The sequence below is a fragment of the Solea senegalensis genome, linkage group LG7, assembly GCF_019176455.1.
Source record: "Solea senegalensis isolate Sse05_10M linkage group LG7, IFAPA_SoseM_1, whole genome shotgun sequence".
Lineage (NCBI taxonomy): Eukaryota > Metazoa > Chordata > Actinopteri > Pleuronectiformes > Soleidae > Solea > Solea senegalensis.
Window position 1 is genome coordinate 22,299,377 of NC_058027.1, and position 27,373 is coordinate 22,326,749.

The 27,373-nt window shown below is 39.6% G+C and overlaps 1 protein-coding gene across 1 annotated transcript; it reads right to left on the minus strand.

Moving 5' to 3' along the window:
* Positions 1-369: 369 nt before the first annotated feature.
* LOC122772726 (chromodomain Y-like protein 2) lies at positions 370-23,691 on the minus strand. The gene is made up of 7 exons (XM_044030958.1): positions 23,380-23,691; positions 16,077-16,674; positions 10,487-10,704; positions 4,376-4,548; positions 4,075-4,285; positions 3,833-3,976; positions 370-3,744 (listed from the first exon to the last, which is right to left on the minus strand). Exons 1-7 carry the CDS (start codon positions 23,401-23,403, stop codon positions 3,586-3,588), a joined length of 1,527 nt encoding a protein of 508 aa, XP_043886893.1. The 5' UTR covers positions 23,404-23,691; the 3' UTR covers positions 370-3,585.
* Between the last annotated feature and the right edge of the window lie 3,682 nt (positions 23,692-27,373).

A 27,373-nucleotide genomic window follows, 5' to 3' on the forward strand; every position in this document is an offset into this window, starting at 1 on the left:
TAGATTGCTCTGAGGCACCAGTGTGAACGACTGTATCACCCTGAAGCAATAATATAGCATGGTATTGGAATTGAAATAGAAAGATAGATATGAATAGATGTGACGTGGTTTACTGGCTCTTTGTTGATGACCCCTTTGCTCACTTCTCTGAACGTTAACATTTAGGTCACAAGTTCACACCCGAGTCATTTCCTGAGTGAAGACAACGAGATGTCGCTTCAGGCTGACTACTGTGTGTTTCAAAAAAATAAAAAAGAATGAAGATTGCAACAAGGATATTTCGTATTGGACATACAACAAATAAGATGATATTACTGTTCAAATCTAAAGAAACGTTTCACTATCACGAGAAGAAATGCTCAACACGAATCACACTGTGAAAGCACTGTTTCTTTATTTGAAGCAGCTCACTCACTCTACCCATCACAAAAGTATGGATCACTCTTTGACAGATAATTAAACTGTAAGGCACCCTAAGATGTGCTTTGAGGAAGAAAAACAAGAACATGAGTCAGCACAAGTTATTGTAATTATAAATGACAAGAAGAGTGGGGGGGGGGAATGGTCTTTCAAAATAAATAGGAATCTTTTTTCTATGTTGTAACTAATTTACTTGAAATTGTATGAGCACACACTTCAAACACATGCCGAGGTGAGAGTTAGGATCTGGTGCTAAGGAAAAAAACAGCAAAAACAAACCCAAAATTAGAAGTTTCTTTAACAATTGCATTTTCTTTTTCAGATGACACACTAAAGAACATGTTTTTTTTTTTTTTACAAATCACAATAAATAAATGAATAAATACATACACAACCCTGTCTTAAAGGATCAGTGTGATTACAGATGGACCTGAGTGAATGTGAATGATCCTTTCTGACCTCTTAAACCCAACAAGAACGAGGAATTTAACTGTTATTTACCTCAATTTCCCAGTCTTTCAATTGATCATTTAAAGATCCCGTGTGTAACGTTCCCAAAATATCTGAATATAATACCTATAATTAGGATTTTCCTAAAATGAGTATCACAGGAAATACAGGACTGTTGTGTTTTTGCTTGTACAGAATGGACAAATCACAATTTCTGATATAAACTTGGATGGAGAGCGTGAGGCAAAGGATGCTCAACTTCACCACTAGATGCCACTAAGTCCTACACACCGCTCCTTTAAGAACAACTGAGGATTTGGTCACAAATGCCTCATTACTAAAACTGTAACGGCCACATATGACACTGAAATTCATCACAAAAGAACCTTGTGGGGTGTTTTATGCACACTAAACGTTTTGATCTCATCAATATTTTGTTTGCACTCCGTTAAACTCCGTAAAACACACCATTATATATTAAATTATCTGTCCACGACTTCATTCATCATTTTTTACAACAATTTACCTCTGGTAATGTTCTTCTTCTTGATAATAATCTGATAACACCGAAGGAAAACAGACACGTTCAAGTGACAGCAGGGTTTTAGCATCTTGACTTTGACATTATATCATTTTATATACATTATAAGTATAGATTATTTTGGTTGTTTTTTGTGGGGGTGGGTAGTTTTAAGAGTTATAGTGGGGGGGGGAGTCCATGGAGCAAAGGAAACCACATGGCACTGCACGTCCAAACAGCTATCTCAAATAAATACAAAAATAAACAGCAACATTTTATAACATTACTTACAATGCTGGTACAAAACATACCCTGAAGAATAGGCAACACATTTTTACATATACATACATATATATATGTATATATATATATATATACATATACATATAGACATATTACATGCAATTGGTTACACAAAACAGTGTATGTTGTCTATATATTATATATTATTTTGTACTGCATGTGTACGACTGCAAAAATGGACAAATATCTTCTGAGGTTTACAAAACAATTTCACAGACCTACTTTCTTTCTTATTCTTTTTTTTTTTTGGTAAAACAAAATAGATCCCTACCTATAGTACACATTTAAATATAAAAATCTGTTTAAATCTCATGTCATCACAGGCGACTGCAAGGACATTGTCGACTCCAGGGACAAAGCTGTTGCATCAGCGACGATTGGTGAACCAAGCATGAGTCATCTCTTTTGTTAAAAACAAACAAACAAACTGTCAGATGAAAAAGAAAAATCACACTTCACACATTTCTTACCGTCTGCATTGAGAGCCGGAAGCTACGTGTTTAATGTATGAACCACCGCGGTGACTCATGCGAGGCAACTACACTATATGTCGCTCAAACCAAAAGTGATCAAAGTCATTCGTTATATCTTCCATGTAATATGTGCCACTCATTCATATAACCACCTGGATCATTGTGCCATTTCAATACGTGTGTGTGTGTGTGTAGTGCTAGCATCCACATGAGATGTAAAATGTTCTCCTTTTCCACTTTTTCCTTGATTTGAAAAGAAAAGAAAAAAAACAATTATGTAATTTTTTTTGGATCAAACGCCAAAAAATAGGTTGCCTACCCCAGCTTTAATAAGCACCATATCTGAAGAAGAGGAGCGCATGAAGAATGCCAGCATCTGCACGGGTAAGTGCATTTGAAGTTGATCATAAATCATTTTTTTTAGATTTAGTTGACTTACTATCTTCAGCTTTTATATCCAGAAACAGATCGTGGTTTGTTCAGAACATGCGATTTTTGTGATTGGATTCCAATCGGATAGCGCCTGACCACTTTCTAACTAACATTGTTGTTGATATAGTGGTACACAGGATGTGACACTGTAGACTGTCGCTGGAAATCGGATCTTGGTGTGGACACCAGGTGTAAACGCATGTGGTGAAGCGGTATCTGACCACAGGGAATGCATTCTAATGCCTGGTGTAACGAGGGCCACAGCATCGCTCTCTTCTTCTTTGGTAGGAATGCGTCCTATTCCCTGCGTCCGGACTTGCACCGTTACCCGGGGAAGCGGGATACTACAGGATCCTGACGCGTCTGGGACCTTGCACACAAATATTCCTGTCGGCTTTCATCAGCTACATGGAAGTGAAAAAGAACACGACACCAAGCTTCAATTGTCTTTTAGCAATCTCTAAATTTGATGATTCACGGCCACGCTCCTGCTAGTTTTCTCCTGTCCGTACAGAGCGGATGGAATGTGCACGTTCACGAGCGAGGAAACGGTTCTCATGCAGACTTTGGTTTACAATTGAAAAACAGCTGTTTTTAAACATGTGAAATAAATATAAATTAATATATATTAACATTACTTTAACATGTGCTTTCTGAAAGACATCGATGTCACGCATCCTGACGATTAAGAGTCACAGAGGTGCGGAAACGTTGCAATGTGCATTTGGCCCTTTGCTCTTGAGAAGGAAAAAAGACAAACCTCTGGACATGGACAGTTGTATGTCCAATCGAGCGCTTGCTTTAAAAAGATGGTGATAAGGAAACGATTTGTCGGCAGCAATAGAAGCAAACAGAACATCAGTGTATTCCCCCTTTTGCTGATGAATGGAAACAGCAATGCAGCAACTTTTCCTTTAGTTTGCAACCTTAGCGTCCTGAGTGTCCCTCCGTCAGACTGACCGTCCCTGGTTCCCTCCGTGTGGACGGTTACTTCTCATATGTCTTGCTGTGCAGATAACTGAAGAGCGCCTCCAGTCCTTTGGTGGAACTCAACAACTGCTTTAGCATCTGACACTCCTTCTCATTCACCTCCTCCAGGAGAGACATGACGATACTCCTCACCAGGCATTTGGACTCTTCTAAAACCTTTTCAAACACACACACACACACACAGAGTGGACAAGGTCATTTAAGGACATTCAGAAGACAGATTTACCTCTGTATCAGGACCTACCACTGCGTTGCATGATGCCATTTCCTTCACGCGCAGCATCACCTCTTGGTTAAACGTCGTGGGCCAGAAGACTTGTGACACGAGACCACGACTGCAAGCTTCTTGTGCCGTGAGCTTCCTGCCGCAGAACAACATCTCGTTGGCCTGCCATTGGAGACACGGAGGGCCACGTTAATATAGAAGTTTGAGTCAAGTCAATTCACCACAGATCAAGTGAAATCTTCCAAAAGGTCTCGACCCACCAGGGCTACACCCAGGATCTGAGGGAAGGTGTATGAGGAGCATCCGGATGGGGTGAGATGGATGGCTGCACACGGAGTTTGGAACCAGGCCCTCTCGCTGGCCCACACTACGTCACACAGTGGCAAGATGGAGGCCCCCAAGCCGAGAGCTGGCCCATTTATTGCCACCACGATGGGTTTCTTGAAGTGAATGAACGCCAACACAAAATCCCTTTGGGGAGGGGGGGGAGAGGGGGTTCATAGAGCAGCAGTCAGTACCAAACACGAGCGAGTCCATGTGTGTGATGGAAAAGGCTCTTACCGCACGGCGTCGGCGATGCGGCTGCTCTCTTTTCTGCGGTCAGTGGACAGACGCCCGATCAGGTAGGACGGCTCCAGGCCGCTGCAGAAAACGGTTCCCACTGAGCTGAGCAGCAATAGTTTACTGTCGTCCGCGGCAGCATTGCCCAGCGCTCGACACACTTCCTTCATGATCTGAGGAGAAGAGGGCGGGGAAGTGCATTTTACATTATTATCACCCACACACACACATTCACTGAAAGACAGGGGAGTTACAGTACTGTACAGAGTCAAAGCTGGCATCCACTCTCAGATTGAAATATAAAATTAACAGAGCACTGTGACAGCAGGGATGTTTATATACTGTCATTATCTAATAACTCAGAATTTGTGTTTTCACCTGATTTTCCCACATGTGTTACAGTTTGCTTCGGTTCGGTTACATTACACTATTTATTATTGTGCATTATGCAATTTGTTTTCATTGTCAAAAAGTTGTTCAGCAACCACACTGTCCCACTTCTTGGCATCCTTCTGTTGTGGTACTTAGCAGAGTGGTCTGTTAATGAAAGACTCATAACTTCTCCATGACAAAAGGAAATGGAATGGGGGAAACACAAAAGCACAATTTTTAAAATGTACCATGCATTATGACAGAGAGGGAAGCTCGTTTTTATTTGATGTTTTTGAAATTGGAAATAATGTCAGCATGAAGGAGTGTTTACCATGTCACATTCTTCTTTTGATTGGTGGGCTGCACTGTGGTGGGCTGGTATGATATCAAACTATTTGTGGAGCTGACAGAGCTGTCACCGTGCGGCCTACACAAACAGCCGTGCAAATTCAGGGTTTTTAAGTCCAAAACCATACCATGGCAATCTGAACTGCACTGTACTGTTTAGGGACAAAGCAGCTGTGCCTCAGCCACAGCGATCCGGCATCTAAATGCTATAGCAATCAATTGACAATTATGTATTTAAAAGTTATTGGTTAGTGTTAAAACTAAGATTATTATATGGAACATTACCTTCAGAAAAGGACGCAGGGCTTGCTATTAGAGAGCTACATTTTCAGTGCAGGTGAAATGTTTACATGACTTGTTCACTTGATCATCTGTCTGACAGCGCCAGCTCACTTCACCACATGCTGATAGCAGCTACACTTCCCGACTGTAGTGTGGGACAAATATGAGTCAGAAGACAAAGTGGACGTCATGTTGTTTTGAATAAGACCTGAAACTTGCAATTGAGATTACAAACTCCTCAGACAAATGTTCACTGACGTTATAAAAAGAAGTGAAAAGAAGTCATAAACTTTTGTACCAAGCAGTGGAGTCGTCCCTAATGGCCCTAATGGCAATTCAAGAGAACCTACAGTACTGTTGTGCCAATCTCAGCTGACGTCGGGCGAAAGGCAGGGTACGCCGTGGACAGGTCGCCAGTCCATCACAGGGCTACATAGAGACAAACAACCATCCACTCCTACATTCACATTTACCGTCAATTTAGAGTGTCCAAATCAAAAATCTGCATGTTTTTGGACTGTGGGAGGAAACCGGAGAACCCGGAGAAAACCCACGCACACGCACGGGGAGAACATTCAAGCTCCAGACCTCACTTGACCAATTTTCAGAAATATTTAAGTTGCTCCATTGGTGAGTCATGACAGTATTTGAATGATACAATAATGATAAAGAGAGACTGCAGCATACTGTCGTTCAAGAAATGACCTTGTCAATTGAAGTACTGCGTTTAAAAACCATTTATAGGGGGTATATTCGAAGACATTCTTTGCAGAAGTTATCGAGTCGGAGCATCTGTTGTTTTCTGATGCTTCAAAGACAGAGACGGGGGAAGGCACGATCACAGCCGTTTGATAAACCCACAGCTTACAGGCTTACTGTCACACATGAAAGTACACAAACACACACAGACACGCGTACGGTTTAGTTCACTTCAGCGTCTGTGACACTGAATCAAAGGTAGAATCGCCCTCTGTGGAAGGAACATCGTATAATCTGAGAGGAGGAGGGGGAAAAACCTGTTTGCCACAGCAGATTGATGTCTGCAAAATGGAATTATAAGTTTCTAACCTCACTAATATATATTATCATATTTCAAAGGAAAAAAAAAAGGACACATAATTGTTTCCTTTAAATTTAATTAGGTCAATGTTTGAAAAAAACATAAAAATAAATAACTATTTCCTGTATGCTACATCTAATTTGTAGATGAGCACTTTTTTGTAAGGCTTATATAATGAATGACTGCCTGTAAATAATGGAAGTGGAAGTCGAGTGCCAGAAATCTTTTTCTCCAGAATTTCCATGAGGAAGCCACTCCATTACTTGCAAAAATAAGTCTGTATGCAAATCTATTAAAAAATTCCCTTCTCCTCACTTGATTTAAAATAGAAGTAAACGTTTCTCCAAGGAGTTTTATGGTCTCCATCACTAGTTCCAGGTCTTTTCCAATACAGCTTTATTTAGTAAATTATAGTCCCCTTTAGAGCCACACATGGCCCATTCCCACTTCTCAAAAAGCCAGTTTAATCCCGAATTTAATCAGCTTCTTTTTTTTTCACATTCACTGAAATGACAGCTTTTATCAACCTTGGCTCCGATCACCATCAGTGGGAATGTAAGGTAAACATGTTCATTTCTTCTTTGTCTGCTATGTTTTTGTATGGACACAAATAAACAAAGTAAAAGCCTAATCAGAATAAAAATGCTTGCATGTCAACACGTCAATCTGAATACTCTGGTCCAATACAGCCCATACGGAGGGGCATTCTGATCCAGGGGGTGGTTTAGGTGTCCATGTAAACACATTCTCATCTTGACTTCCTGGTTTTGGTTTATTACGTGCATGTCTAGCAGCGTAAAACGTGACATTTCCTCTTTTCATTCATATTGCTGGTAATAGAAACATGGCAGGAAAAAAATGGAGCTTTGAAAAGAACGCCGTACTATAAGGCAGTAAATTAAACGTGCTTGGATTAATGTAAATGTCCTCCTGCCCTCTCCCTCTGTTTATCAAACCCAGGAGCACAAAGAACTGCTGAGTCTGTGGCTTCATTACGGAGAAGAGAAGAAGCATTAGTATTGTCTGAGGAACACAATGTGGGCCCGTTTTTAGAAAGAAAGGAAAAAATATGAATAGACAGAAATGAAAGTCACAGAAGCGAGAGAGGAAGGAAATACAATTGATGAGCAGAGGAGGAATATCTGAGGGCTCAAGTGGAGCTTCTTTTTCCGAAACAGTCGCACTCTGCGTGTGTGAAAAAAAAAGGGTTTATTATGTCTACGACCACGTAAACAGGGGAAGTTGAAACTGTTAAATGTCAACATAGCTATCGTTTATTTCATCAACTGGATCAGATCAGTTTAAAGAAACATAGCGACATAGTAACCACTGAAACGGCATCACTGAGAGCTATGGGGTTTTCTCTTTTTGGTTTCTGATTCATCTGTGACATCAGAGTGCATGCAGGAGTGGAAAAAAGAACACCACAGGGCAGAGAAACTTGTGGAAATGGGATTGGGGGTTAATCACTTTTTTAGCAGCTTTTTTAGCAGCCAGGGTTTAAAAGTCCCAGAGGAAGATATAGATTTCTGGTCCAATAGGTGCACGGTTGAAGGTGGAGGAGGTGGAAGTGCAGAGGATGTGCTCTCAATCATGCTCATCCCTGCACTTCCACATGTGGTGTCTGGCACTGGCCAAAATACTTAAATACAAAATAATAACAAACTAATGGCTAATGTCATGGTGGTTTGGCAAGGCAACCAACAACCAAAAACACAGCAATAACACCTTCATGAATCAAAACCACACTCGATACAGAGAGCAGACATTGAAAAGAGCAGTTGGAGAAAGAATCAAGTGAAATGTAAGTGGCACAAAAACATCCAGGGCAAATGTAAAAGGAGCAGCACGACACTGATTGGCATGAAGAAATGAGCAGCCAATCCCAGACTGGTGCATCTCTGCGGGCGGCCAATTCAAGGAGTGAATCATCATCATCACAAAGCAACAAGCTACAGCATGACAGCAGAGTCTAATTCTGTGCATCTGCAGATGCCCGTGTTCCAGCCCTTAATAAACTCTTTCATTCATTTATTTAGGATTTAACAGTGACAATATTTAGTCTACGTACCAAAAGATGCCACTGTGAAATAAACCGTGTGGATTTTCAAACATAAATATGACAAAACTGTGATTAAAATAATGAAATCCTTTGGATCACAGTGTTCTATCATGATGGAAAACAATGCAATACTTCTGTATCCAGAACACCCAGCTCGCTCTGCCACTAGCTGTTGATTTCTTCACAAGTGAGTTGGTGACTGACAAAATGATGAAGAGCGTGAGGAAACGGCGCGATACAGTGTGTTGTAAACACCTGTAGAAGAGGCTGCTTCATCAACAGGACTTAATAACAGCGCTTCTAAAAACAGGGAGCTCATCTTCACTATAATTGTAAATCAGCTATTTAACAAGGATGCATAAAATCTTTTTTGTTTTTTTTCCCCATTTATGAGTTATTTAATGAAGCCTGTAATTGAAATCTCCAAATCCTGTGTACTCCTTGCGTCGTTCCGCAGCCGCGTCACAGAAACCAGCTCTTGTTTTACCTCGTTTGAGACTACGCAGTCATCAAGTGTCTGCACAGTAAATGTACAGCGGCCGGCACGAGATGAAGTCAAAGAAGCGTTGCCTTGGCTCATCACAAAGTCAGACTTGCCAACAAAAGACTAAACGTGGAGTTTCTTGTCATGCAATTCTGCAAAATTGAGGCTTTATTAATACTTTATTCTTTTGATTTTGGATTATCTTAGAAATCATCAGTCATAGAGCTCATATTTCTTTTACAGACTCTCCCTCTTGTAGAGATGTCATTGTTATTCCTACACGGCAAGCAGTGGAAATCATTGAAAGTCTGGCCTAGAGAATCTCCATTTCCCTGGAGAACGATTATGCAAGGTTTCTCCTTTATGAAGAGACATTTACCGCATAATTCTCTTGCAAGTTTAAGTGACATTTTGGTTTTAGAACAACAGATGGCATTGTGCTGGTTTATGTGTGCTCCTAATTATCCTCCATGTAGAAACCTTGTTTGGCAGGAGGCACGTTTGAGGAAACTGTCTGTTGGTACAATGAAAAGCCCCCGAGGGCTTCTGTATTTTCTTGTGCTGAGCATTCATACTTTTTTTTTTACATTCTTGCAGGTAAACATATTCAGCTGGCAACTGAAACCAGAACTACTGCTCAGTGCATGTTGCCTCATCTGACCAATGCTGATAGCGTGTAAAAAATAGTTTTCTAGCATCTTATGTTCAACATGTTTTGTGAAGCCACTGAGACCTTGACCTTTGACCACCCAAAACCAAACATTTCTGCCAAAATGATGCATTCGAAAGGCAAATAAGGGATTTGTGAGGTCACAGTGACATTTTATCTTTGACCAACTAAGTCATTATAAAGACCATATGGTCAATTTGACCTTTAACCACATAATCTGTATAATAATGACTTAATCTTTTGAGTCCAACTTAGTAAATGTACCAAATTTGAAGCAACTCCCAGAGAGCGCTCCTGAGAAATTGAGTTCACAACATCAAACCCACATTTATCTTTCGATAAGTCCAATAGTAAATTGTTCATCCGTGAGCCCAAGTGAACGTTTGTACCAAATCTGAAAGGATTCCCTAAAGGAGTCCCTGAGATATTGTCTTTCACAGGGCAAAAAAAATGGGATGTGTGAGTTCAAAGAGACCATAACTATTGACCACCAAAATATTTATGCCCTCAAAGGTATTCTTGAAGTATCATGTGCACCAGAATGGAAAGGATGGTCAGATAAGACAACCCTAAAACATAATAGCTCCTGTCACTGGCTCTCCCCAGGTGCAGAGCAATAAATGAATGTCTTAAGCCAGTGATTCCCAAACTGGGGTACTTCTACTCCCAGGAGTACTCAAATGACTGGAGGTCAAACGTCTGAAGAAGAGCTTGGGAACCACCGTCTTCAGCTACATCTTGAAAAAACCTCTACAATGGGAAATTGTAATGGATGGATGCACGTGCCAGTGTAAAACACATTGTAATCTGTGAAACAAGTGTCTCTCTCTCACCTCCGGTGTCAGAGCGTTGTTGTCTGTGGTTTGGCTCGACAGGAGGACGTGCGTGAACCCCTCCTCTTTCCTCACCACGATGTCTCGGAAGCGACAGTTGTTCTCGTTCTGTCGCACGTTGTACCTGAGCCGCTTGTCGAACACGTAGCCCTTCTCCTCCGCCATCTTCCGCTTCGCTGAGCTGTGCAGGTGCATCTTTCCATTGGCGAGAGGGCAGCCTGACACAGGGGAGCAGAGGCGGACGGGTCAGTCTGGCTTTAAAGACCGTCAATTGTTCCCGATATGTACATTTCTACACGCCTGATTCAAGTGAACGGCTCGTTATCAGGCTTCTGCAGAGCTTGATGACGAGCTGACCGTTTGAACCAGGTGTGTTGGAGCCGTGCAGGGCAGTGTTCCCTGAGGACCAGGGTTGGGAAACACTGATACTAAATATTGTTTATTATTGGAATTATTTTTTTTGTAAAATGTATGTGCTGATTTGAGATATTATGCTAACGTAAAACGCCTGATGTTTATTAAATATCTTTGGGAATATTTGTTTCCAAAAGGAGATGTTGACTTTGTGACTGATCACATGATGCACCATGGAACAACATACAGAAAGATCTCTCAGCAAATTTAAGCATCACAAACAATGCGGTGACAAAGGTCTGTGGGTGTTTTTTAAGACTTGCTGTATGTCTTCTATGTTATATGCTGTATTGATCTTTGATCTTTATGTGTTTTAGTGTTAATTTTATGATTTTGTACGACTGCGATCTTGGCCAGATCTCAATGTGACTTCCTGGTAAAAATAAAGATAAAGAAAAGACCTGCTATATATATATATATAGCTAATAGAATATTTATACTTACCTACTGAGCTAAGTGAACCTGACAAAGCTACAAGAGAAACTTCACTCATGAGTCTCATGAGACTGAGTTTCTAAGTAATTAGAATGAGCAATGGTTTTTCACTTTTATGATTAAGGAATAAATCCAGTTTCCCAGGACTGCACGGTAAATAAATCCATTACAGTTTATTGCAATGAGAAACTAAAGTGTGGTGCTAAAAATTTAAACACTGAAAATCGTTTTCTTTTTGAAACTGAGTGGCGTATTCGACATTTTCTTATTAGAAGAACATGTGTTTCCCTACACTTCCTTACAAGAGAACCTGCCTTTTAAATGTGTATGTGTATAAACAGGTGTATGACTGTTGTTTGAAGGAATATTAATCTTACTTCACATTCAACAAAATTGATTAGAGTGAGTCACAAAAAAAAAGTTTGGTTTGGATTTGAATTTAACTACATCTCTATTCTAAATGTGACAACCTACATCCACTTTGTGACCCATGGGTAAAGTTACTAACAAGTATTAACTATGTTTACATGCACATGGTTATAGCTTAAATACGCCATTCAATTGGACTTCTGCTCTGTCTTTGGAATCTTCTGGAATCGATTTATCAAATGAAGTGGGTCTGCCTCCTCTCAGCTGTGGTGGGTGGGGGTGGGGACACAACCGCTTCCTTCCAGCTTGTTAGTAAGAGGCAGTTTCCAGTTTAGCATGCAGTTGTACACTTCGTTAGCAGTTGAAGAAGTCTTCCTACCATCCATTGACTTAAAAATAGCAAATTCTTTAAGCCGACAGAGCATAAATTTCCGTCTCCTCATCAGTCAAAAGAATGCACCGGCCTGTCATTGGTGTCTCCAAAGTGGTGGGAACTGTGGCCTTATATGTTTGTGTTAGTCCTAATTGGAGAAATCTGATGATGCATACTTTGACTCGGACTAACATGTTTATATGTGAAGTATTTATATAATGCTTTTCAAGTCGGCATGGGGAGTTGAATTCTTGACCTTCTGGTTGAGAGATGACCCGCTCTACCACTGAGTCACCCACGATGTGTGTCTTAAAAACTCTGAGATTAGTCGGAGACTAAGGGGTTTAGTCACTGCTCTAAGACAGCAAGCAAAGCTCTGCTTCCTCTAAAATGTCATCAAATATGTACTGCGGGTTAGGGTTAGGGATTAGCGGTTAGTGCTCACCCATATAATTGGGTTAAATATGTGCTATAACGTGATTAGAACCTCACTATCTCATCCAGAATCAGCTGTTTATTTCAGACGACGGATCGAGTAACGTGATTTCCGTATTCCCGTTGCAGCCTCCGCATTAAAAGCTGAGCTTCAAGTGTTCCCTAATATGAGATTAGGTAGTGAGCTGGACGGCGATTGGACAAATGCAGCAAAATTGCCACTTGCACGAACGCTGGGATTGACAGTGTTGCGGAGCCTTTTCTGCCTCGGTCCTGTGTGGAAGTCAGAATTTACGCAAGAATTTATGTATAAATAACTGGGCTTGAAATGAGCGTCCCTCGGTTTCAAAGACCAGCAACATTACAGCCTTCAGACCTGGTTTTAACATCTGCCCTGAGAGAGCCGATCACAAGTGGCCAGGTCTCCTGTGAGCTCACGACCCTGCGCTGTATGACTAATTAAACAGATGTCAGTTCAGTTCACAAACAAAACAAAAGTTTGTTTTCAACAAGTCTGACTGAAACGGATATGTCAGATTTTTTTGTGTTTTTGTGTGTGTGTGTGTGTGTCAGTGTGTAGGTGTTGTTCTGTTGCAATATATCAGTGCAAGTGAAGGTAGAGAGAAAAGAAAAGAGTCAGGAGGGACAGAGTGAATCAAAACACGACTCAGATCGCTGTAACATGAAATATGATTTTAACCATTAGGTAATATTGTAGTAGTGGCAGCAAATATAAATCAATGTGTGGGCTCTGAGAAGTGTAAAAATACCCTCAGTTCACTGTGTCAATATGTTTTTGTTTGATTGTGTTTTTTCCTACTGATGGATGTTGAGCTGCACTGGGCAACTTTATTGTTATTTAGTGTAGGTCTTGTTTTGTAGAGTCTTGTGGAACATGGACTCTTTCTGTCATGTTTTGTTGGGTTATTCTGTTGTCTGTGAACTTTGTGTAAAATATTTACTTTTACCCATGGGTGCAAATAAAATAATCTGAAAGTGATAAAGAAATGATAAGAGAGTACCAGTCAGTGTGTTTACATGCACAGTTTAATCCAGCTAAGGCCGTAGTCTGACTAAGACAGGCAATCGGACAATGAGTCCGAGTATACATGGAGGAGGACATTTATTTATTGGCAGAGTAAGTCTGACTCCGCCTCCATACATCACATTAACCAGGTATGTTAGTCTGACTAACACTAGCTCAATTAGAGTTATATAATGGAGATAGTTATTATACACTTTGGTGTTTACATGTCATTAATAAATCAGAATTATTGTCTTAGTCCAACTAAAATCAGACAGATGATGTTTAATGGAGGTCAATCTTAAAATCGAAAGTGCTCTCTCTCCAAAATGTACATCTACATAAATTAGACACCATCTTGTCACATTTTCACAGTCCTGTGCAACATCTGTGGTTCTATTTTTAGTGAAATTGCATAATGACGGTGCAATCACATGGGGAACCCCCAGCCAGTGCAGTCGGTTAATGGATGAAGGTTGATGGATAAGGAGAATGTCTTTCAAGGATTAGTAGATTAGAATCCATAATATCTTGCTGACAGCACAGTTCACACATTGAGGAGCTCTGAAACTACCAAAATTATGTTTGGAAATGGCGTTTTAAAATGAGTGAACTGACAGATTTCATAAAGACCTTTGACTTTGTTTTTATTTTAAAAATAAAGATTTGTGTGGCAACAGCCCAAATCTACACATGAAACATTTTTGCATATTCAAAAAAATGTCCGTATTTAGCACACATGTCCTGTTACTAAGGCATGGTAAACATCCCTTGCATTCTCATCCAAAATGTCTGCAAAAAATAAACCAAGATAACTTGAATGAATGAATGTAATGATTAACTACAGTGACACAGACCCTGGACTGTGACCCAGGAGTAAGATTCATATTTGTTATCAGCCATTCCTGTAGTAAAGGCCAATAGAAGGAGCATTAAGAGCTGTGCTTCAGCAGAACTCTGCACAGTAGAAGTGTCAGGTTTATGAGCAATGTCGTCATCATCTAACGCGAAATAATGAGTGCGCAATCTAAACTGAATAACCCATGTATTTAGTTATGGACAAACAGTCTCAGTCATTTTATTTGATAGGTGATTATATATATATATATATATATATATATATATATACACACACACACACATATACATATATATATATATATATATGTACATACATAACTTATAACCTACCTACAAATCCACCAGCAGTGGACTAAGCTATAAGTTATACGTCCTGAATTTCCTCCCCTAAAATGTTTTGCCATTGTTTCTTTTACAGCAGTGAAATTTTTTGTCCAGTTTCGTCTCTTCAGTGAGGGTGAATTATGTTTTGGCTGGTTTTCCATCTGTACTGGAGCACCATCATGTGGGTTTTGCAACAAGTGGCTGAATCTGAGTCAGTGCCATCATCTCCACACACTTGAGATCTAGACCTGATGTATCCTGCTGCACCTGTCAGCATGCCCATGCCATACCACTGTGTCCACTATGTCCAATTGATTATATGGTTAATATGCTGTACAGAAAATAGCCTCTGTGCAAATCCTGTCCAAAAATGTTTTTCTTCATCAACTGGATGATGGCCTCCTCTCAATTGCACAAAGATGTCTCACACAGTTGTTTTGTGGCTTCAGTGACTTTCCACATCTTTATGGCTCGAGTAAATCTGCAACATCAGTAGTAACAGCTACCCCGGTTTAGTGTTGTGGCGGATCTGTGCGAGTTCCTGTGAACAGCTACTAAATGCCAATTCAACACTTGGGAGTCATTGTCTGACCTTTTACCTACTTTAATGTTCTGAAATAACAAGGGAACAGCTGGCCATAAACATAAAAATGTCATGAAACTGTCCAAATATATCGGAGCTTCTGGAAATGGATGCACAATTTTAAATAAATAGGGTTGTAAGACTTCTGTCAAAACCCCGGTGAATTTAATTTTCTCTTTATTCCCACCATGATGGCTTCATCTGGGATCAATTGCCAAAACATTTAAATGACGTCATTGTACAAACACATAACAGGCCTACCTGTCGACTGTAAACCCAGGAAATTGGTTTGTACTTAAAAACAAAAACATAGGAAGCTGTAAGGAGTTACAGCAGCACAAAGGGGATATTTTTAATTAAATGCAGATATTGAAGAACCATAAAATGTGGAGATGTCCTTTTTAAATCAAATGGTGTGTAAAAATGTCTGGAATTACACAAATTACTGAAACTGTGTCACTGTATAAATACATAAATTGAAATGTTGGCGATTTCCATAAAAATCCAATAAAAATCACTTAACTTCTATTAAAATATTGGAAAAGTAGAAGAATCCCAACAAAACTGTTGCTGCTGCTGGAATTATTAAAGACATTGTCAGAACCAAACATAGGTTTGAAGTTTCTCCAACAAGGCAGTATTAGTACTAAATGATCAGTTTTGGTTTTTCTTCAACAATGATAATTGTTGGATCAAATTCAAAATTCAAATCAAAAATTGTTAAAATTTTTGGCTCAAAAACTAATTCCATGCACATTCCTTGACAGCTTACCTAGTTGAGTGGTGTGCTGCTGTCCAGTGGGATCCACGTCTCCTTGTTCTCCATCCACTTTGTCTGTGGGTGGTCGATGTGACCTCGCCGCTGCTCTGTACAGGGGAGGCTCCATGTCTCCATTCTGCAGTCCGTTATGAGGAACCCTGACTGGAGGGACAAAATGAGTCCCCGCTGACAGAGGAGCCTTGTAAGTCACGGGTTTGCTCATTCTGTCCCCTAAAATGTGTTTCCCAGGTCCTGCAGCCACCCTCCTTTGCTTCTGAGTGGGTCCTGACACTCCACTTCCAATCCCTAAAACAGTTCCTACTCCAACCCCCATAGAAGTCCTTTTCTTTTTGCGGGACTCGGACCGAGCTCTGGAGCTCTCCGGAGCAGATGAGTGGCTGGTGATGTGGGACTCGCCGCGGTTTTTGGGAGCTTTGGGCCGCTTGTGTGAGTGCAGTCTCAAACTGTTGAACTGGTCGATGAACTCCTCGCAGTGCAGTAAGTGGTGCTCCGGCTCCCATGTGTCCTCCTTACTCCCGTAGCCTTTCCACCGGATCAGGTACTCCCACTTACCCTTCTTGTTCCGCCTTTTGTCCACAATCCGCTCCACCTAAGGCAGCACAGGACAGGAACAGGCAATTAGATCTCTAGTGACCTCAAATGTATAATAAAATATAACTGAACTTTGATAAAAATGACCAGCAATATCCACTGCATTGCAAAGTTAACCTTTGATATTTTGGAGAGGGTCATCCCTTGGTAATTTTATCATCATTTGGATAAAACTGTTATCATCAGCGTATAAAAAAGTACAGGAGATCCATTCCAAAAATGACACTTGCACACTGGGTGGTCAACGTGCTGTAAAGTTTTATGTAATAATGCCACAGTAACAATATTACAAAAATAGTATAATCCTATTATCTTAACATCTTTGATGTGTCAAAAGATTTTCTGCACTATAGATTTTTAGCTGTATTTAATTTTTCTCAGCTTTGGCTGTTTAATATGCATCATTTTGTCACTTTCAGCACCCGAGTGTCACAATTCTGTGACTATTCTACCTTCTACCTCATCACAAATGCAGGACATATTTTGTGATGATCATCACTTTTGGGTCTGGTTTTGTGACACTGACACTGACTGGTCTTTTATGTTACATCTGTGTGTGTGTGTGTGTCTACATTCCTTTACACTGTACACGTCTGTGTGGGGAAAACAACAGTGACAATGCAACAGTGCGTCAGGGGAAACTCTACATCGAGCTCCACTTACGGTCAGATACGAAAACAGAAACTGCTGTCAATTGCTTGGTTTGTTCTCGCACAGACACAAACTACACTGTCCTGACTGATTCTCTGCGGCGCGTGAAGCTGCAGCAGCTGCTCTGCTGCTCTATCACTGAGTCACACGTCACCACAGAACGTGCAACACACGGCAGCAATAAAGCACAATAAATGTAGGATTTTTGACCTTTTGTCATTGTGATGGTACACCAACTTACAACAGGATAAATGGCAACCGTATCAAATACCAAAGTACCGAAAGTTACAGATGCTGCATAGTGTTCGTTGGTCGTTCCTGTGCTCTGGAGGCGTAGGCGTTCAGAGGGAAGTCTGAAGAAAGGGGCTTGGACTTTTGAATTCAAAATGTAGCGTGCTCTAACTGTTTTTCCCAGAATCTCCAACCCTACCTTTAACATCAGTAAAACAATTGGAGGCGACTTATCATTTTCAACAGCTGTGGTAATAACTGCTCCTCATGCTAGCAGAATGTCACATGTCTGTGAATATTCCACGATGGGGAAAACATATGATGGGGAACGATGTCACTGAAAAGAGCAAGGGGGATTTCGTTTACTGTATATGAAAGCATAGCAGAAACAGTTGCAGAGTGGAGGAGGTAGATGGAAGAGCCGAGTTGTATCCACAGATCAGAGGTTTGTTAACACTTGCGTTCAAGCACAAGCTGGAGCATAAGCGTGGAGGAGGGCATATCTTCCCTCAGGTGCCAAATTCCTTGTTCAGGGTCCTCCAACACAAAACATAGTACGACGAGCAGACAGTGGTCAAGACACTTATGTTATGTACTGTACATGTGTGCACAACAGAGGACAACTGACAGTCAACCTGGGTCTCCACTACTTAGTTTTCCGAGCATAGCGATCTTATAGGGATCTAAATTAAGAACAATCTAAATTAAAAATCAATTAGTACTGGTACAGTGCCCATACGACACCTGTCTATTTAGAAGGAGCCGTCTGTGGTATTCAGTGTTTCCCGTAGAATTAATTCAAACTATGGTGGTGGCAAAGGTGAATGTGAACACAATTCATTCAAAGCCCAGGTGACAGTTTTCACAGGAAATTTGCCATTACACCTCAGTGGGCTCCATAACAACACTCCCACCAAGGTTAAAGTAGATAAAATGAATCGTTCCGGAGATATTTATCATTTTCAGGACTGACAAAGACTTCAGGCTGTCCACAACAAAGTAACATGGAGGACATTGAAAATGTTTTGGTTTTTAGTAACCAGGATGTTGACTAAAAATAATCAAATGTACTTTGAGGGCACGTTTTTCTGACTTTCTGAGTTAATTGCTGAAGGGCTGGCAAATCGTGTTCGGGTACTGATAATTACAAGTCAGTTATCTATGTTAGTCAAGTACAAAAGCAAGGTGCCTTTGGTTAAAGTGGTAGAGCAAACTTTCCCTTTTCATACATTATGCATTCATGGCATGGTAAAAAAAAGGGGAAAATGAAGTAGATGTGTAAAGAGGACAAGTTGTGTATCCTGACCATTGAATTTCTGATTTCTTTTTCCGGAAGGTAGCACCAGAGGTCAACTTGATTACAGTGCTGCTCGGATCGCATTTTTTTTGTCTAAACCAAAGTGAGTTCACTGTAGTTTATCTATTGGCGCTTTTCCATTAGACAGTTCTGGCATCACTCGGCTCGACTCTACTTGTTTTGCTTTTCCATTAGGGATTAGGGTGCTTTTTTTGGTACCTCTTCTGGCAAGGTTCCAGGCGAGCTGAGTCAATGCTAAAAGGTCATGAGCACGGGGTCTGACACAAGAATCAAACCGAACAATGCCGAACTGTAGATCAGTTAAAAACACTTGAAATTACAGAAACATGCGATAATCTACAACATTTAGCAAGGACATATCTAAAATCTCAATATTAAACAGAGGAGTCTGGTGTATTTAGTGACAGCACTGCTGAAAGCTGGTGATCATGAGCCAAATCCCAACTGGTTCAGCTGTATTTCAGTTCACTGACCGTGTCAGAGGAGCCTGTGATCCGGCCATGCAGGAAGTATACTGATCGATTCGGGAACAAATCTGTTTAATTAACTGATTCTAATGATTCAGTACACCGAGAACAAATCAGAGGAGAATCAAGGCGAGTCACGCTAGAACTGTATCATGGCAAAGAGCCATAAGATGACACTGCACTGAGTTAGCCTCTCCAAGCAAGTAGTAGGTTACTGTGGTTACTGCTTGTGTTGTTTACAGACAGAATATAAATAACAATACACACACACACACAGATGTAAAAAAACAAATATATACTTATAATATACTGTATATATATATACACACATACATATATATATATATATACACATATAAATATATAAATATATATATATATATATATATATATATATATATATATACACATATACATCTATATTTATGTGATAACCTATGACTAAACCTATGCCTGAACCAGGCCTGGACGTTCAGGCTTCAATGGATTATCCACACTCACAAAATACTTTTAGAGGGCAGTGATAATGCATTAAGCTGCACACACATTACATGACATATTCCCATCTTAGTCACATTATGTAAGACATGTATACGTCTTCAATCAGATTTTAACTTCCTATTTGGGGTTTTCTCAGCAGTGGGCATAGCATCGACATGAGTAATAATCACACGATGCTCTGCACTATGTAAAAACAGGAATATACATGAAGTATTCTATTAACGACTCATGTCAACATCATAATCCGTTTAATGTCTCATTCAGAACAAGAACGATGATCGGATTACTGGTGTCCACGTAAGCGTACTCTGTGTATGAGTGTGAGTTAGACAAATGTTGGTCAAAAAGTTTGAGTGAATGGTTGAATGTGACTCATCATCAGCTGTCTCAATCAAGTATTCAAACAAAAAAACACAAGTACTATATCGCTCAGTACTACTTCTCAGAAATGATACAATAATGCACTCGACTTGGAATTAGAAGTTGGACGATGGGGTGGAGTGATTTTCCCCCAATCAGTGCTGAACAAACGGATTTCAGGTCACAGTGACCTTGACATTTTACCACCAAAGTCTAACCTTTGAGTGCATCATTGAGTCCAAGTGAACATTTGTGTAAATGTTATAACGAGATATATATTCACATAATTATCATTAACCGCATCACCTTATAATGAGAAATTATAGCTTAGTGTTATATTAATCCGTCATCTCAAAAAAACAAAGTCAGTCAATGTCGATAATTATCATGATTGATCTCAAATAGTTAAAGATTGAGTTTGAAGATCGTGTTGAGATATGTTAGTGAAAGTTACGGATACTGTTTTTCATAAAATGAGATGAATTGATATACCCATGGAATAATCTCAGAAGGGCTAAATATCTTCATTGGACTACTGTTTCAAAGTTATATACATATCAGTTGGAGTACTAACAAAAGAAAATAAATGTAGAAGAGTGGTAAATCACAATCAGAAGAATTTATGAATGGTTTTCCATTAAAATCATCTTATTTCCTCTGCTGTATTTGCTTGTCGTCACATGTATTTTAGTCAATCATTTGCTGTTTTGTACAAAACCTATTAAACTAAAGGAGAGGGAGTAAAATACAAATAAGGGGCTTATAACACTCTGCGTTTTCAGAGCCCACATTTAATTTGTTTACTTCAGTGGAGGAGCAGGAAAGACAGAATATTATCTCACGGGGCCGATGACACATGGTACAGTGGGCCGGGCGTGGCCCGCAGGCCTCGTGTTTGACGCATATTATTGAATTATTGGCCAGCCACGTCTCCATGCCTCAGTATGAGTTAGAACTTAATTAAAAAGTGAAGATGAACCATTTTAACAATTTATTCATTTTTCATACACCATACGTCCTCATTCAAAAATGAATTTCCCCTTAGCTAAACAATAACACATAATATGAAATGATTTTCACATTTTGAGATAATTTATCACATCATAATGTGAAATATTACACGTTATGGTGAGATCATTTATTGTTTCTTGTCATAATGTGATATGGTTGCAAATAATGTGATTCCTTTTTATTTTTCTTGTGACGCAACAATGCGCTTTCTTAGATAAACATAACCATTGCAATAAATACATTGCATAACCATGATGGCTGAACACTGAAAATGTTCAAATCAAAATTCCAGTTTGAAACAATACAATTAGCAAATCAAGGAGGCTCCAATTTAATCATTGTAATTTCAAACAAAAAAGATTGACGCAAGCCATGACTCAAAGATGCATCATAGCACAGTATTCTGATGCTATCTCCTGTGTTCATGCGCCATCTTGTTTTGAATTAAATAACACAGTAAATATAGATTCATATCACAACATGTCAGAAAAATCACAATTATATAGGTTTTACCAAAATCACTGGTCCTCACAGAGAAACTTTGAAAACATCCTGCTTGTCACTTTTCAACTGTTAGAACTCATTATAACTCGCTCAATCACTTTTGACTGTTTGTCTGTGAAAGCTGATAATGTTATCTTCTTAAAACACATAGATGCTCCTCAAGTTCCCTTGCAGGTGAACATTTGGAATACATTTACACTTTTGCATTTTAAATAGAGAATAGAACATACTTTTTCTTTTATGTTTGAAGTTTTTTGGCTGGATAATCTGAGTAAACATGTTTAATCATGATTAATCAAACAAATGTTTCAAATCAGTCCATATCACTAATTATAAGTGTTGTAATGTAGCAAATAAGTACAAATACTTTGTTACTGCACTTTACTGTTCACTCCACTACATTTCTTCTATCTTTGTTACTTTGTTGGTAATGGTCTGTATTTATATAGAGCATTTCTAGTCTTAATGAGTTGCTTTACACTACAGTTTTCACCCATTCACACATCTTTCATACTCATTCACATGCTGCAACATGGGGATAAGTGTCTTGCTCAAGGACACATATAAACTAGCAGAGCCAGGAATTTAACTCACAACCTTCCAGTTTAACGACAACCCGCTCCTAAAGTACTTTTGATACTTAAGTACAGTAAATATGATATACTTCAAGACTTTATGTAATATTACATACAAAAGTAATTAGTTCAAGTAAATAAAAAGTAAAAACATATAAAAGTAATTTTCTGGTACTTTTACTATCCCTTTTATGTACTTTATACATATACACAAGACTGCTAGACTTGCAGAGAAGGACATACATGTTACGTCTTAAAGTGTATGCACTGTATCTTTATTGAAATATGATATAATATAAATATATTGTTAGTGAATTACTGTGTTGTACTGTCATTTATTTGTCCTGTTAAGTCATCAGACCCTCATACTCCCCCCCACCCCCCACCCGCCTCCCTGTCTCTGTGTCACAGCCATGAAGTCAAACATATGACACCATGTCGACAATAACTAAGCCTCACAATGACATTAAGTGCCTCATTCCACACAGCCGATGGTGAAAGTATGTTTCAGCACATGCTGGCATCAGTGATGATGCGCACGAGTGGGACGTGACCTTCCTGTCACCCGTCTGGGGCAACTTTAACGCCCAAAACTCCTAATTTTCTTTTAAAAAATGTGACAAATTCACACACGAGCCACGAACACGAGCTCACACCGACTTCCACAGACACCCACACCGTGTCCGACTGAAGCACTGACACCTGTGAGGGCTGTGATGACGACCGACAGTATCTTTTGGCATGTTCGCGCACCTTCGCGATCATCAATCCGCCTGCGAGCTGCTCACCGCGACCGTCCGCTCTCGGTGCGCTGCCGCTGTCACTTCACCACCACTTTCAACTCGGCGACACAACTGAGGAGTTTCAGCCATTTCTTATCTATTCGCCGCCGCTGCCAACACTGGTGTCAAAGTACACCAGAAGCGACAGAAAGTGTGTTTGTCCACGCTGTCTCCGGTTAGTTTCGCGTGTTAAAGGGCTTTAGGACACCGCGTTTTACATACGCGACGCCCTCCCCTTTACTTCCTAATTCCAATATTCGTCAATATCACTGAGCATTTCCCTCGGACATGGTTTTATCCTACCTCGTAAAGGTCTCCAGAAGCCATTCTGGGGTGCGGACTCCGGCGGCGCGGCGGTCTTGCCTGCCTTGTTGGCTTTTTTTGAGGACCCAACACTCTCTCGGTGCTTCGGCGAAAGCCCCGATAGACGGGAATTAGCGAGCAGCCTTGTTATTCTGAGCAATCCGCAGTAGCAGATCAGCAGACAGTGTCAATCGAGCCCGGCGCTGTGCGATAGATCGTTCCACACTTCAAACAAACAACCATCGGGGCGGTGCTGTTTACCCTTAACCCGAATGGAGGAGTGAAAACTAGTCCCCGGCTAAGAATGCACACACACAGCCTGATGGTCTGCATGCGCCCTGGCTGCTCCTCTGGGCTCTGTTGCAATCCAACTACTCTGCGGGAGATGATATGCCGCTGGGTGTCTTGTAGTCACACAAATTGCACACACAAGTTGAGAGGAATTCTATTTTTATGAGCCACTCCACCTGTCCACTCCTCTGCCAAAACGAGACCGGATCTAATCCCAATCTAGATTAATTGGTAATGAATCAGTTGGACATCATTTATAATTACTTGGCCCATGTCGGCAGATCGAGCACCAGGAGGATTTATTTATTTATGATTTATCTTGCCATGGAATAAGCCCAGAGAGGCAAAATTAAAAATTAAAAGTTAGTATTTACATCCTTCAAAGTTACAGACACATAAATATTGTTTATTGGCTTTCTCACTGATGACATGAAAGCCTGATTGCTCTGTTTACACATTAGATTTTTACAGAGAGGCCAAAAATATAGTTAAGGGGACAAAGAATCCTCCTGACACAATGGAAACTACAAAATGTTGATGTTTTTCTTACACGTCTTCATTGACCACTCGATTCACGGCAGCGTCAAATAAAATGAATGGATTTTTTAAGATTTGAAACTGACTTTAGTCTCACAGCTTGATACATACTGTGAAGTGCACAGAAAACTTGTATTTATTTGGCTAAATGTTTTTTTGATGACCAGTTGCATGTGTTTATATTTATTTCACATACAATTCATATTTAAAATGTCTAAGTGCACTGAATAGGGGGGCACAAAATGCATGCTTACAGAAATGTTGACCAGTAAATGTTTATTAAAGTATATTTTGTCACAATTAAACACATGTAAAGGTTAATAGTCTCTTCCACAATAGTCTCAATAAGTTTGGTTCACTTTTATTAGCTTTACCAGCGTACAGATATTTTGTGTATTGTAACACCTCCCTGTTGCACTTGTAAGGCCGCTCAGTTCTCCACAGTGTCAACATTAATCAATAATCCAGATTTCAACCAAACTACACAGGACACATTGATTTATATGAGGCCCTATGACATGATTACTGACATTTTCTAACAAAAACATCAAAAACTCCCCCGTCTACCGCTGTTCAGCCGTCATTTCCATACTCATCAAAAACTGTCTGTCACATTTTAGGCATGCTGCTCACAATCAGACTGACAAAAACAACTGAGCAACACAGCCTCATCAGCGGAGATAAAAAATGATCTCATCTGACAAGGAACAGTTGGATTGATCATCACCCACATTATCCCTGTTGTTCTCATCAGTTTATATTGGCCTGTGTTCATATTGTGTGAATTACTGTGTCATCATAACCTATATTGATCATTTTGTGAATGATTTGGCTCAAAATGCTGAGAGCATAAATAGAACAGAGTGACAGAGTGGACCTGTTCTCACTGCGAGCCACAAAATTCATCACATTGACCCACTGTATCTAAACATATTCATTTGCAGAATAAATGACATCATGTTTTGTTTTTTTATCTTAAATATGCAGAAAGTGTTGTAAACTATCGACAACTGACCTTTTTCTTTAACTTTACATATATATATATAACTGACAAACAGTTTTTAATACCATACATCCAAAGAGACTATAGCAAGGTATACTGATATTTCTTTTTTTGTGGGAGCTGTGTGTTGCCGCATTTATTCTGCAAAACAACACATGTGAAATTATGTTCTCGAACCAAAATGATGTTACGCATTCGTGTATAGAGGTGATTGTGTGAACTGAAATTTGGGTCATTTCCTTGATATGAATGTAGGTTTATAGGCACATGTGGTTTAAGCACATCCAGCACCTGGTTACGTCTATTAAAGGTCGTGGGTTTTCCCTCATAGTGTTATCATTATATCTGTAAAGAAAACAACAACAACCATAATGTTTCAGGGTAAAACACGTAAGGATTATGTCCTCATAACACCCTACAATCAATTGTTGCAGCATGAAAACACATGGTTCTGCATGGATAAAACTCACTGAGATCATACACTGACATTTGGTAAAGATGTGGCCTCACTATGTTACACTTCACCACTTTTCCCCATCACCGCTCTGTGAGTATGTTTGCCTCAAACACTTGAGAACTGATGACTGAAACAAAAATGTTTGCCAAAATGTTGTATTCAAACTTTTTTCTTCCTAAACATTAGCCATGGTTTACTCCAACCTGTCCTCCAACTGAAACGTCCGCAAGCTTCCTCTGGTGGTACTCTGGTGGAGGACAATCAGAAATACTGTTCTACTGTATATAACAGGGTACGTAATCGGAGGATTTTTGACCAGAGTGTGTAGAAAATTAAACAAATAACAAAAGAATAATAATGAATTGAATAATAATAATTAGAGTCACCTTATCTCTCGCTCCATCTTAATCTGATTTCACTATACCAGTGTGTTAAGTATATGTGAGGAAGAGGAGGATGATGAGAGAGCAAATTATCTTATTGGGAATAAATCTGCCTCCTGTAAAACGTCTGTAGCTGACTTTGCTGTCCCTATTTACACCACTGTATTTTAACTTTGGTGATAATGGTGTTACTTTTTATCAATCAATTTTATATATATATCTATCTATCTATATATCTATATATCTATATATATATATGTATATATATATATATATATATATACATATATGGTACATGGTATACAAAGTTTGAGCAGCACTGCTTTAAAGGTTTGCTTTAAATTTACAAAAGAACGTTTGTTCCAAAATTTTGTTTTCTTTTTCAACAATGAAGGATTTGTCTTTCTTATGAATGATTGTTTTTGAAGTATGGAGGTATTGAAATAGATGCACTTGAACACTTCTGGAAAATCATATGAAACACTTTTGGAAGTACATTTTCAACATTTTTACATTAACCAAGAATCTCTGTAAGTCAGAGAATGTACGAGTCTACATATGTCCCTAAACACTGATCTCAGAATATTGATATTCTCTTTGTTGACTAAAGAACTGTATGAGTGTGTTCATTTTATCTGTTTTGTGTTGTCTGCTATCTGTCCTTTTAGTTTTTGACCTTGGATGTGGGGCCATTTCACAAGCAGAGGACATTTTAGCTTTAGAGTTGAGAATGACACAGGTTTAGGTTCTGTTTAGGAGTAAAGGTTGCGATTCAGCCCTGATAGTTAAGGCTTGGGTGAGTGCCACTGTATTGCTGATGCTATTGCACACTTTTCCATGTGTTTCATTAAGTTGTGGAGGGGAATGTTGTTGAATTGGACTTTGGACTGACAACATTTAAATATATTTTTTGACATTAGTTTTTTTTGACATATTTTCGTCAGACCTTGTACCAGGGCTGTTTGTAGATTTGTGGGGGCCCTACGGAAGATGCTGTTTGGGGGGGCCCTAGTTTGCCAAACTACGATGGAGAGATTCCTAACCATTTTTTGCCCCACTAGGATCATTTATTTTTGATGGCATAACACTGTTTGATATTAATATCCTCACTAATGGGAATGATGGGTAGCTGTTAATCATTCCCATGGCATCTCTCTGTCGGACTTGGCGGGTGTCCAACGATTTTGACTTCATTATGCAACAAAAACACCAGCCACAGCTTGTCATTGCAGCTTATTTTATTTATAGCCTGAATTTATTTTTGAGACAGCTACGGATAAAGACAGGTCGTTTGTTTTAATTCACCCCAGATGAGGCTGAACA